The sequence below is a fragment of the Salvia splendens genome, chromosome 1 (genome assembly GCF_004379255.2).
Source record: "Salvia splendens isolate huo1 chromosome 1, SspV2, whole genome shotgun sequence".
Lineage (NCBI taxonomy): Eukaryota > Viridiplantae > Streptophyta > Magnoliopsida > Lamiales > Lamiaceae > Salvia > Salvia splendens.
This window is the reverse complement of record NC_056032.1, coordinates 23,958,531-23,972,250: the sequence shown is the minus strand read 5'-3', so window position 1 is coordinate 23,972,250 and position 13,720 is coordinate 23,958,531. Positions and strand designations below refer to the sequence as shown.

Here is a 13,720-nt window from a genome sequence, read left to right as displayed (position 1 = left end):
AATTAATCCATGATTTGATATTAAATCAAATCTTATATAATATATAAAATCCAAAAAAGATATATTCAAATCTAATTTCATATTTATCTTGAATTATTTCCAAAATTGAATCCAAGGATTTGGAAACCCTAATCAAATTTGGAAAGCGAAGTCATGGAACGAGACATCTCGACGTAACGCATAGGGAAACCCTAATCTTGCGTCGTAGTACTCCCACTGAACCGCAACCGCTGCTTTCCATCTGCTCGCGAGGACGTACCTGGCGCTGCGTCGTCGCTACGTTGTAACGCTGCTGCGCCATCGCCCCCGAGCCGGATCACAGCTGTTGCCCGCAATCTGCTGTCTCGTTGCTGTTTCTGTCCGTCGACGACACAACTGCTGTCCGAAGACGAAGCAGTTGCTGCCGGAGCTGCTGTCCTTCGCCAACTCTCTCGCTTGCGTCGACTGTCGAGTCTGGGGACTGCCCACGAAGGACTCCCACTCGACTCGCGAGCTGGCCCAGCTCGACGTCTCCTACGCTGCTGCCCGAAACTCCACTGCCATCGCGCTTGCAGATCGCCGCTGCAATCGTGCTGCTGCGTCGCTGCTCTCGCTGCAGCGTTAGGGCTGTGGTTCTTATGGCAATAACCGCGAAATTCTCCACATACAAGTATGTCGAGCGGCAATTACATAGCAAATTCTCATGTAATTATATATAATTAAACTATTAGTCACAACATGTGACTACACCTTATAATTAATGCAATGATTACATGTATTCAAAGAAACGATTTGACAAGGAAATTAATGCCCAAAATATGCACCGCAAGACACACTTTTCTTTACATTCAAGCAACTCACGTAACATGAAATTAATCCACATAATCAGAGCCAAAAACCTGGCTCTGATACCAATTATTGGGGTTTTGGTGCCCCTTGCACAGCGGAAGACTTGTACAAAACAAATAAATCAGACGTAGGATCTATTTGACAGATTATGAGATTAATCAGCCCACGACCAGTCTACTAAGCAAAGGACATAGACTTTGTTTACTTTTTATGCATTTAAATGTTTATAAAACATCTTATAAACGCACAAGCAAACATAATGTAATAATATATTGATTCTATTCGTGCAAACTGCTCGAATGATACTGAATCGGGTCAAAAGTGGATTGTAGAGTTTTTCCGTACACAAGCAAGATTCTATTCGTGCGAACTCGCTCGAAACATGCTTTTCAGTATACTAAACCTTACATTTCTCACAAAACACGTCAAAATACCAAAATGGATAAAATATGCAAATAATGGACATGAAATGCAACTGTGACACTCAAAACAGACTTAATAATGGCCTTAAAACAGTGCAAAATCTGAGCGTATCACCACTACCTGACTTATCACGATTCTTGTCTTACGAAGAGTCTACACATTTTGATAAAACAAAGTAGTGCATAATTAAACATCGTATGTCCAATGTTATACACAAAGATTAAGAAGTAACAATTTCTTAGACATTTTATTTCAGTACATAGCAAGAAAAATTTATCTCTGTGTTAGATCCATTTAGTGATATACTAAACCATTATTCTCATATAGGTAAGACAACCTTGAGCTGACAATGTGATGAGTCTCGTTTTGTGCCTTGGTTACTGGACAATTTATCGTGTTTTAACAGATAATATGCGCATATTATTTGCTAAATGCGCAGGAAATAGTATAAATTAAGTGAAAAAAGCAACAAAAAATTGTGCAAGCAGGTCAAGAGGCTAGACTGGGGAGTTAGAATGAAAAAAAAGTTCCTAAAGGGAAAAATTATCAAAGACAAAGAAGGAGTAACCCTAGGGATTTGGATTATACCGCCTTATAAATAGGAGCATGAACATGAAGGAAGAGAGGATCCATCATTCACACACAGTTCTCAGTTCCGCCACCTTCCATTTTCACCATGTTTCGAGTTTCAGACCCCAAGTCTCGGCCACCTACCAAAGGCGACGTTAGTTAGCAGCTTCATTCCAGCCAACGTAACCATTTCTGCAGCAATTCACAGATCAGAAGCAAAGACACTTTGTTACTCGCTTTCATTTTTCGTTTCAGTCTTAGTCCTTGTTTAATTTAGCTTTCCAGATTTCTGTAGCTAAGAACTAAAGTTAATCTTGTTTCGTTTGTTGAATCACGTTTGATTTCATCTTTTTTTACTTTGTACCGTAGATCTCATTTTGTTTCAAGCAATGAAGTTTGTTCGTTCTTTTCGTACATCGATCTAGTTTAGATTTAGTTGTTTGTTTCGATTTCACTTAGTTAAAGTAGATCTAATGTTTCTTGGTGTTTTACATGTTGCGGTCGACGTAGTTACAAGCTATGCATGCTTTTAGTTCTGTTCTATTTCCGTCACCCTTGTCTGTTAGCCAATTTACCTAGATCTGAGTTTGTTTCAATTTGTGTTTTTCCGATTTAGATCTTGCATTCACATTTTCGATCTTTAAGGTTCATCCATGGAAGTGGTTGATTTTTGTTAGTTTTGCTTGTTGAAGAAGAAAATACACTGATCCACGAGTGGGACCAAAAATATGCTTTTATGCTTTTGTACCTGTCGCCTTTTCAACTTTTTTGCATTAGGTAGTGATACGCTCAGATTTTGCACTGTTTTAAGGCCATTATTTGGTCCGTTTAAAGTTCAAAGTTGCATTACATGTCCATTATTTGCATATTTTATCTACTTTCGTATTTTGACGAGTTTTGTGAGAAATGTGCAAAATAGAGCTGAAAAAGGGCATAAAAAGATCAAAATCAGGAAGCTGGAGCAGAAGCGCAACCCAGCGGGTGTCACTGAAAACCAATCCAGAGAGCTCGGAAGCTGTCCAGCAGCCCGTTGGGCCTATTGCACGCAGCAGCCCCAGTTCAAACCCATTTTTCTGCCGATTCTATAGTTCAATCAGAGTGTTCTACATACCATTATCTTCGTCTTTGAAAGAGCTTCGTGATGGTACCCTGGACATCTCAATCGGAGTTCTTTGGACAAAGTTATGACTATTCTACGAACGTCGTGCAATGCTGTTAAGTGCTGAATTTAGGCAGAAATTCAAGGAATGAAAATTTTACCTTGTGAAACCAAATCTTTTCCTTAACTGATGAGGCTCGTTTTGCTCAGGTGTTCTGTCATAAAACTATATCAAATTATGTGAACTAACGTCTAATTTTGAGTTGAGTGTATATGAAAGTCTGCCATTTTCATAAAACGAGTTCGTCAAGGTGTTGGACAAGGAAGACCCGACTCTAGAGTGAGAAGCTCCTCCTTCTCTCTAAAAATCCTACCCTCATTGTTCCACGCCAATTCTTCCTCTCCGACCACCACGCCCCTACGGCGACCTTTCATTTCCCACCTTACCTCACGTTCCCACCCCACCGCCGGTCATATCCCATTTCCCCGCCTATCGTGCGGCGTCCCCGACGGCACGGTCATTCGGGTGAGTCCACGCCCTATACCACCCCACCGACCCTTGCACCAAGCCGGGATGAATTCATTCACCTCGTCTCGGTTGGCCGAACCAATGGACAAGCCACCAGACCCCGAGAAGGTGGAGATCATCTCGGATCAAAACATGACGTTGAGCTCGAAAGAGGCGACGTCCCCAAAGCAACCCTCCAAGAAAATGGCCTTGAGAATGTCGAAGACAAAATTCAAAACGAGAAGAAGCACATCGGCACCTCCAACCAAAGGGGATGGTCGGAAGCGATTTTTCCACTCTCTACTTCCGGAGGACAAGCAACTCCGAAAGAAAATCGACTTTGGAGCGGAAGATGGCTCCCCCCGGAAGCCTCAAGTGCAAAGGCCCCATCTTTCCGGCAGCCCCGACGCGTGAAATGGGAGATAGAAAACATCCGGAAGACTATGACCAAGACCCGGTTGCTAAGGATAGCGGTCCGGCCATTCCTTGTGGAGACCTTGTTGACACTACCGCAAAAAACCAAATCTCCGACCAGGATTCCGGGCATGGCACCGGCGCCGAACCAACCACCGTCGAGGAGAAGGATGTCCAGCCGGATCATGACAACACAAAGGTACAAGATGCAGCAAAAGCAAAAGGAATCTTGGGGGAAGAGAGGGTCAACTTACTCGAAACGGACATAGGAACAAAAGAACTTTTGGAAAGTAGTTTGGTCCCTTGCCGCCTTGAGCCTTCACATGTTGGCCTAGCCGTTGGAGGGGTAATGCAGCCAAAAACGCCCAATCTCCTCCAACTAGCATCATTGGACGAGGCGGATATGCTCGACGTCGCGTCCGCACAGCCCCTACTCGTCGCCGGCCAGCCGGAATCCGCTCCGATGATTGCCGAAGTCTACTACACCCAAAGGCCGAAGGACGAACTCGTTACGCCCATACCCTCGGCTGTTTTTGCCCCTCTCTTGAGGAATTTCCCCCTCTTGGGAAAGGACGAACCTTAAAAATCCGAGACACATTCGAGAGTGGTATGCCGCAACCAAGGTCGTTCGTGGCCTGGTCTAGGCCGTCGCCGAGAGACCAAGCGCACCGTGCCGCTACCTCTAGTGCGAATCCGAACCTGGCCGGAGCCGACGCCATGTTAGGCGCAACCTACAACCATGGCGCCGACGGAAATGGGGAGGTCCTAACACCCAAATCCACACCACCGGCCATAGCCGACCGGCCTCGGTTGAACCCAACAACACCAACGATCGGCAATCTCGGCAAGCCAAGGGAGGGAGCCGAGATAGGCTCGGCTAGCAACAACCAGGCCGGGGGGGCCGAGACGGGTCCGAAGCACCCCAACACTCGCTAATCGTTGGCGGACATGCTTAAGGAGAACCCCGATCCCAACAGACCGCAAGCTTTCATGCCGGACAAGATTCAACACATTGGGTTCTCCTCAACTTCAAACGGCATTCCGGCCATATACTTCTCCGGTGCGGAAATTCAAAAGCTTGCTGAGAATGTTGGACACGCCATTGTAGGTAAATTTTCTCACTCGATCCCATCAGCCCTTCAAATTCAAAAGTCACTTGGCAATATTAAACTTAAGCGTGGCTTTACTTGGAAGTATATTAATGCCAAACACATTCTCATTCAATGCGAGGACTTGGCGGATTATGCTAAACTCCTAAGCGGCCCAAAAGGAACACCCGTGTGGTTGATCGCCATCCAATGAGGGTATTCAAATGGTCCCCGGACTTCGACGCCTATTGTGAATCCCTGATAGCGGCAATATGGTGCAATCTAATTGGCCTCCCAATTCATTTGTTAGATCAATCAACCCTTTTTGCTATTGGCAAACTCCTTGGGACGCCAATTCAAGTCGATAGAGCCACCGCCAACAAATCGAGGCTGTCCTTTGTGCGCCTTTGTGTTGAGGTCGACATAACCAAACCGCCCCCGAGTTCGGTGGGATAAGATCCCCGCTTATTGTCAGGAGTGCAAACATGTCGGGCATTCAAGTAAAGTATGTTATGCGGCGGGTAAGACCAAAAGGCCGCCAAAGAGAAACTACGACATTGCAACTCCACAAAGGGCAAATCAAGGGGTGAATGGTTCGGCCGAAAAGCAAGCAAACACAAGTGCAATACCTAGTGACAACAATGAATGGAAAGTGCAAATGAGAAACAAAGGAAAATGGGCACCACCAAGGGTTACACCGAATGGGGAGACAAGCTCCGACCCAGTGTGGGAGGGCCCGGACATCGTGGGTGATGTTCAAGATGTTGGTGAAATGGAATTGGACTCACAAAACCTTAAAAATGATCGATTCGAGGAAGTGGCTCACAAGCACAAAGTGGCCCGTCCCGGGATCCCATGCATGTAAAAGGGAATAGGGATGGGGCATGGGAACATGATCGCTCACACCGACGGATGGCTCCGAGCTCCTGCGGGGGCGCACGAGGGGGTTCGAGAGGAGGGTTTCGGCCGCTCTTGATTAAGGGCGGATGGAGTGGAGATGATGCGCCTAGAAATGTCATGAGTACGAATAAGTACTACACTCTCATGGCCAATGGAGAATATGATGTTGATGGGTGTGGTGAGGAGGATGTGGAGGCGATGGATACCCAACCACATCACGAACAAGCCGAAGACACCCCCTTGCAAATCGGCCCCGGGGAAAACACAAGGGAGGGAGACCGACAAATTGTCCTATTTCAAGGAGGGCCTTCAATCCTTCCGGGTATGAACCTCCCGTGTCAATATGTCTTACAATATAATGTTTTGGAACGCGAGAGGAGTCGCTAATGCGTCGAGCCAAAATGTTGTAAAAAGACTTATCAAATGTTACAATGTTATGTTTCTCGCAATAATGGAGCCACTGACAACCCTCAACCCGGATCGTTACTGTAAGGTGTTTGGGCTACAGTTCAAAGGCTCGAACGCTTCCGGCAAGATTTGGATATTCACCGAAGCTGATGCCCATTTTGATATCGAAGAAGATGGGAACCAAATTTTCCATGGAAGGCTAACCTCACACCGCATGGCTAGCCCCGTCTTCATCTCGGCCGTTTATGCAAAGTGCTCCCGATCGGAAAGACACCCATTAAGGGATAAAATGAGGGACATCTCGAACCAAGTGGAAGGGATGCCATGGCTGATCGGAGGGGACTTCAACACGATCCTCTCGCATGTCGATAGGGTAGGGAGTGACACCAATCGACAAGGTGAGATGATTGACTTTGCCGAAACAATAGAAGATTGTCGTCTCCTTGACCCAGGTTACGATGGAGCGGAGTTTACGTGGGCCTAAAATGGTCTGTTCGAGAGGCTGGACAGAATGTTTGTTAGCGAGGCATGGACCAAAGTGTTTGAGGCCTCGAGGGTGACCAACCTTCCGAGAGTCTCTTCGGACCACGGCCCGATCCTCGCAAGGTGCAAGTTGACGGGTCCTACCATAAGGGGTAGTGCCTTCCGGTTCCAAAACATGTGGATCCGACACGAAGGCTTTAAGAAGATTGTGCAAGATGCTTGGGAGCAACCAACCGGGGCGATCGGGTTACTAAATCTCCAAATCAAGTTGGTCAGAAGTAAAAAAGCCTTAAAGGCCTGGAATAAAGAGACCTTTGGGAGCATAGATGCTAACCTCAAGCGAATGGAAGAAGAGATTGCGAAGGCCCAAGCAAACTTTGAAGCCGATCCATCGCCCCAGAACAGAACCGAGATTAACAAGAACATTGCCGAATACATCCTCCTACATAAGATGGAGGAGGACTTCTGGAGGCAAAAGGCGGCCTTGAGGTGGCTCGCGGAGGGAGACAGAAACTCCAGATTCTATCAAAGCTGGGTGAAACAGAAGAGGGTTAGGCTGCGAATCCACTCCATTTGTGCAAATGGTCAGAAGATCACGGATGAAGCTGAAATTAGAAATTCGGCGGTTGAATTCTTCCAAGGTCTCCTTGCACCGGGGCATGGCTTGGGATACTGAAACACTTGATTAGTCAAGAGTGAGAAGCTCCTCCTTCTCTCTAAAAACCTCACTATATTGACCCACCGGAATTTCCCACCCGCCTCCACCTCAACATCCCGTCGACCAACAATCCACTTAGCCTCACGCCATAACAACCTTGCCGACCACCACCTTCACCGGCCGAGACAACCCCATAACTACCGCCCTCGATCCCAAGCCTTTCCCGAGCAACCCCATCGCCCTCCCGGCCATGCCGGACGACCCGACGAGCGAGCCACCCCCTCTTGAGGGAGAGCAAACCCCCTCGGACCAACAAATGAAGTTTTGCTCGAAGGAATCAAACTCCCCGAAGGAGCCGTCTAAGATAATGGCGTTGAAGGCTGCTAAAGCAAAGATCAAGGCTCGAAAGAGCACTCTGGCCCCGACTACTAAAGGGGATGGTCGGAAGAGGTACGTACTCTCCCCACTTCCCGAGGACAAGCAACTAAGGAAGAGAATCGACTTTGGGGAGGAAGATTGCGCCCCGGTTGTGAGCCCTAAATGCAAAAACTCGATTCTTCCGGTGCTTGTAAATCCCAACATGGCGGACGCATTGCAAGAGGGGGAGAATGTGCAAGGAGAAGTTGAAGAGGAGATAGAAATGGAAAGGCCACATGTGGTCCGAGGCGCAACTTCCGACCTGGTACTTTTCTCCGGCCAAGATTCCGTCCAAGTCGCCGGAGAGGAGACGGCCGACCACGACATGGAGCCTTCTCAACCGAGCCTTGACAAATCCATTGTACTTGGTGCTGCAAAAGTACAAGGAGCCTTGGGGGAGGAGATGGTCAACTTGCCCGATAAGGATATGGGAACAAAAATGCTTTTGGAAAGTAGGTTGGTCCCTTGCCAAAATGGAGAGTCACATGATGCACTAGCCGTTAGTGAGTTTTTGCAGCCTAACCCTACCAACCTTCTCCATGTTGCCTCCTTGGATGCGGCGGACATGTTAGACACCTTGGCGGCGCAGCCACTTCTCAACGCCGGCACGGCGGAGTCCGGCCGGCCGGCGGCCGAGCCAAACCATGCACCTCAATTTGGTATGAACTTCCCCTTGCTATCACCTTCAACCGCTTTCAAGGCCTACCAAACGGAGTTACCACCCTTGGAGAAAGGTCGAACTCTAAAGCTACGTGATTCCTTTGAGCGTGGCCGACCGAAAGGTGCCGAGTCCGTGCTCGAGCCAGCACGATCTCCCTTACACGCATGTCAAGCCGGGTGCGGGAGAAGGCCCCACGGTCTCGGCCAGCATGCCCGAGGCCCCGAAAATTGGGGCGAGCCCGTCATCATCTCCTAATTCCGGGGTAATGGCTGACCTCTTTAAGGTAACTCCATCAGCCACAATGAATGCACCACAGTGTAGTAGAGAGGAGGGAGCCGGGGTCGGTTCGAACGGCAACTTGCCGGCCAATGGTGCTGAGATGGGCTCGGTAACCACAAATGCATGGCGCTCAATGGCGGACCTGATCAAGGGAGCCCCCGATCCGAATGGACCGCAAGTGTTCGTGGCCGACAAGATCCAAACCATTGGATTAGCATCAGTCTCAAATGGGATACCATCAATCTACTTCTCCGGGCTGGAAATCCGGAAGCTTGCCGAAAACGTAGGGCACGCCATTGTAGGTAAATTCTCACACTCTATCCCGACAGCCGGACAAATTCAAAAGGCTCTTAATAACATGAAATTTCAATGTGGCTTTACTTGGAAATACATTAATGCCAAGCACATTCTTATTCAATGCGAGGACTTGGTGGATTACGCAAGGCTCCTTGGTGGCCCGAAGGGGACGCCGGTGTGGCTCATCGATCGGCATCCAATGAGGGTGTTCAAATGGTCTCCGGATTTTGACGCCTATTGTGAGTCCCCGATTGCAGCAATATGGTGTAACCTAATTGGCCTTCCGATCCACCTATTCGATCAATCAGCCCTCTTCGCCATTGGCAAGCTCCTAGGGACGCCAATACAAGTTGACCGAGCCACCGCGAACAAGACAAGGCTCTCCTTTGCGCGCATTTGCGTCGAGATTGATATCACGAAACCACCCCCCGAAGAAATCATACTTGATATTTGTGGAAGAGAGACGGCCCAACAAGTGCGGTGGGATAAAATTCCAGCCTATTGTCGGGAGTGTAAGCACGTCGGCCACTCGAGCAATGTTTGCTATGCTGTGGGAAAGACCGAGAGGCCAACATCCAAGCCCCTTGGCCTAGCGGTAAAGGGTGCTGGATACCGCGTTCATCCTGGAGGTCTTGAGTTCGAACCCTGGGTGGCGTAATTTGTCTTCCCTCCTTGTTATAGGAGTTGATTTGTAATTTCCTCCTTCATATATATGATATAAATATATGAAGTTAATTTAAAAAAAAAAAAAAAAAAAGACCGAGAGGCCACCGAAAAGAAACTACAACAATGCAGCCCCCCAAAAAGCAAATCAAGATGGAAACAGTCCCACGGAAAAGCAAGCCACGGAAAAGCAAGCCAATTTGGAGACCAAGCAAAATGATAACAATGAGTGGAGACGGCAAAGGAGAAAGAAAGGAAAGGGATCACCCCCGAAAGCTAGGCAGAGTGGAGAGGAGTCGGTCTGGGAGGGTCCGGACATTGTGGGCAACCTTCAAGAAGATGATGGGCTTGGGAAAGGTCAACTTAACACAAGGCCGGTCCAAGGTGAGGAAGCTGCTACTAAATACTCAATGGGGCCGAGTCGAATAAAATCGAAAGATGAGGAATCAACGGGTGTGCCGTGGGAACATGGAGACACAAGCCGTCGGATGGCTTTGAGCTCCCGAGGTGGGTCAAGAGGGGGCTCGAGAGGGCGAGGGCGACATCCCTCATCAAACCATGGAAGGAGTGAAGATGAGTGGACGGGCAATGTCATGAGCACAAACAAGTACTACTCGCTCATGGCTAACGGGGAATTTGACGTCGAAGCATGTGGCGAGATGGATGAGGTGGAAATGGATTTCCAAACCTTTGGTGCACAACCTAAGGATGCCTCGCAACAAGTTGATGCCGACAATCACTCGATGGATGATGACCATCAGATTGTCATATTCCAAGGAGGGCCTTCAAACCTTCCGGGTACGACCCTATCTTGTTAATCCTGTCTTACAACCTCATGTTTTGGAACGCTAGGGGAATCGCTAATGCGCCGACCCAAAACGTCCTTAAAAGACTAATCAAGTGTTATAATGTCATGTTTCTTGCAATAATGGAGCCACTCACTAATCCCGACCCGGATCGGTATTCCAAGGTGCTGGGACTAAATTTCAAAGGATCAAATACGTCTGGTAAGATATGGGTATTCGCCGAGGAGGGTGCCAACTTCATCATTGAGGAGGACTCGGACCAAGTCCTACACGGAAGGCTTACTTCGCACCGCATGGCGAATCATATCTCCATTTCGGCCATCTACGCTAAATGTAGTAGGTTGGAGCGACACCCTCTGTGGGATAAAATGAGGGAGATATCATTCAGGACGGAAGGAACCCCGTGGGTGATTGGAGGGGATTTTAATACGATCCTTGCACACGAAGACAGGGTTGGTAGTGAAACCAACCGGCAAGCAGAGATGATTGATTTTGCCAAAGCAATTGAAGATTGCCGGCTTTTGGACCCGGGATTCGATGGTGCGGAGTTCACTTGGGCTAAAAATGGCTTGTTTGAGAGGTTGGACAGGCTGCTTGTTAATGAGGCATGGTCTAATGCGTTTGAGGCAACAAGGGTGACTAATCTCCCTAGGGTTTCCTCGGATCATGGTCCGATTCTTGCAAGGTGTAAGATGCCGAGGCTTCCCTCCGGGGGCAGCGCCTTTCGCTTCCAAAACATGTGGGTCCGGCATGAAGGCTTCCTGCAGCTTGTGCAAAATATTTGGGCTCAACCAACAGAGGCGAGTGGGCTATTGAATCTCCAAACTAAGCTTGCTAGGAGCAAAAAGGCCCTCAAGGCGTGGAACAAGGAGGTTTTTGGCAACATTCACGCCAATCTCAAAGGAATGGAGGAAAGAATCGCGCAGGCTCAAGCCGACTTTGAGGCTGATCCAACGCCACACAATAGATCCGAGATCAACAAAAGCATTGCCGAGTACATCCTCCTTCTCCGGATGGAGGAGGACTTCTGGAGGCAAAAGGCGGCGCTTAGGTGGCTAGCAGATGGAGATAAGAATACCAGATTCTACCAAAGCTGGGTGAAGCAGAAGAGAGTTAGACTCCGAATTCACTCTATCAATGTGAATGGCCGGGAGATTGCAGATGAAACAGAGATACGACACTCGGCGGTCGAATTCTTTCGGAGCCTTTTCGCCCCGGACACCCCGGACCTTGAGGACCCGGACCTTGATCTTATTCAACAACTCCCCCCCTCAACGGATCTTGAGGAGCTACACTACCCACCGAACTCCGAGGAGGTGAAGAAAGCGGTTTTTGACATCTCCGGGGACAGTGCTCCAGGTCCGGATGGCTTCTCGGCCGTCTTCTACCAAACATGTTGGGGGATTCTTGGAACGGATGTGGTGGAAGCCATAAAACAGGTCTTTCTTGGGGCCTACCTCACTCGGAGCGTTACGGCCACAAACATTGTCCTTATCCCGAAGAAGGCCTCGCCCGAGACATGGGCCGATTATCACCCCATAAGCCTTTGCAACGTCCTCAACAAGATTATTACAAAAATTCTAACCGCACGCCTTGCGACTTTTTTGCCACAGGTTATCTCCCCGAACCAGAGTGGATTCGTGAAGGGGCGGCTCCTACATGACAACGCCCTCCTCGCCCAAGAGATGTTCCACGAATTAGCAAGGTGCTCCCCTGCACCGAATGTGGCCATTAAGATCGACATGGCCAAGGCGTATGATAGAGTGCAATGGAGCTTCTTGATCAAGGTGCTTCGGCGCATGGGTTTCTCGGATGCGTGGATCGACCTGATTGAAAGGTGCATTGGTTCTTGTTGGTTCTCGGTCCTTATTAACGGTGTCCCAACTGGATTCTTCAAATCTACTCTGGGGCTCAGACAAGGAGACCCCATCTCTCCGGCGTTGTTTGTGATTGCCGCAGAGTATCTCTCCAGGGCCCTCGACAAGCTCATCCATGGTAAAAAAGAGATGACCTTCAAAGCGGCCAGGAGGTGCATGGAAATCAGCCACTTAGCATATGCCGATGACATTATTATCTTCTCTCAAGCAGCTGCAACCCCATTGCGTCGGCTAAAAACACACACACACACACACACACACACACTCTCTCTCTCTCTCTCTCTCTCTCTCTCTTAACTTAATAAATCACACACACTTCTACACACAGTCAAGCAAATCCCGCGGCGGCAATGGCGGAGGAAGGCGGCGGCGAGGAGTACCTCTTCAAGATAGTCGTGATCGGAGATTCAGCCGTGGGGAAATCCAACCTGCTCTCGCGCTTCGCCAGGGACGAGTTCGACCACAACTCCAAAGGCACCATTGGAGTCGAGTTCCAGACGCAGGTCGTCCAGGTCGACGGCAAGGAGGTCAAGGCGCAGGTCTGGGACAGCGCCGGCCAGGAGCGCTTCCGCGCCGTCACCTCCGCCTACTACCGCGGCGCCGTCGGCGCTCTCATTGTCTACGATATCACCAGGAAGACCACTTTCGAAAGCACCAAACGCTGGCTCGATGAGCTCAATACTCACTGTGACACTGCAGTGGCAAGGATGCTAGTGGGGAACAAGTGCGATTTGGATGACATCAGGGAGGTGAGTGTGGAGGAGGGGAAGAGCCTTGCTGAAAAAGAAGGCTTGTTCTTTATAGAGACCTCTGCCCTCGATGCCACCAATGTGATGAAGGCGTTTGAGATTGTCATACATGAGATCTATGACAAGGTTAGCCGCAAGATACTCAGCTCGGACTCATACAAGGCCGACCTCTCGGTTAACCGGGTCAGCCTGGCCAACGGGGTTGACTTGTCGAAGCAGAACAACGAAGTGGTGTCTTGCTGCTCGAAATGAGATCCTGAGTACGTTTCTCTTACATCGGATCTCTTTCTTCTTTTGTCTCCCTCTTGAGCTGCTTCTTGCATTATTATTATTTTCGATTCTATGCTGTCGTGAAACATGGAAATGAAATTTATTTATGTTTATGAAATAATCATATGATGGATTTGTCCTAAAAAAAAAAAAAAAAAAAAAAAAAAAAAAAACCCCATTGCGTCGGCTAAGAGAGTGCCTTGACGGGTATGAGAGAGTCTCCGGGCAGCAGATCAATCTTGCAAAAAGCAATTTCTATATTGCTGAAGCGCACGAGCATTGGGCGCATGAAATCCAAAACGAAGGAGGCTTTGCTCGGGGG

At 48.6% G+C, this 13,720-nt stretch overlaps 2 protein-coding genes across 2 annotated transcripts; both read left to right on the top strand.

Moving 5' to 3' along the window:
* The first annotated feature begins 6,749 nt into the window (after positions 1-6,749).
* LOC121753430 lies at positions 6,750-7,397 on the top strand. Its single transcript, XM_042148722.1, has one exon. The coding sequence runs from the start codon at positions 6,750-6,752 to the stop codon at positions 7,395-7,397; it is 648 nt and encodes a 215-aa protein (XP_042004656.1).
* A 5,276-nt stretch (positions 7,398-12,673) lies between these two features.
* Positions 12,674-13,380, top strand: LOC121753264 (ras-related protein RABA5b-like). Its single transcript, XM_042148536.1, has one exon. The coding sequence runs from the start codon at positions 12,730-12,732 to the stop codon at positions 13,378-13,380; it is 651 nt and encodes a 216-aa protein (XP_042004470.1). The 5' UTR covers positions 12,674-12,729.
* The last annotated feature ends 340 nt before the right edge of the window (positions 13,381-13,720 follow it).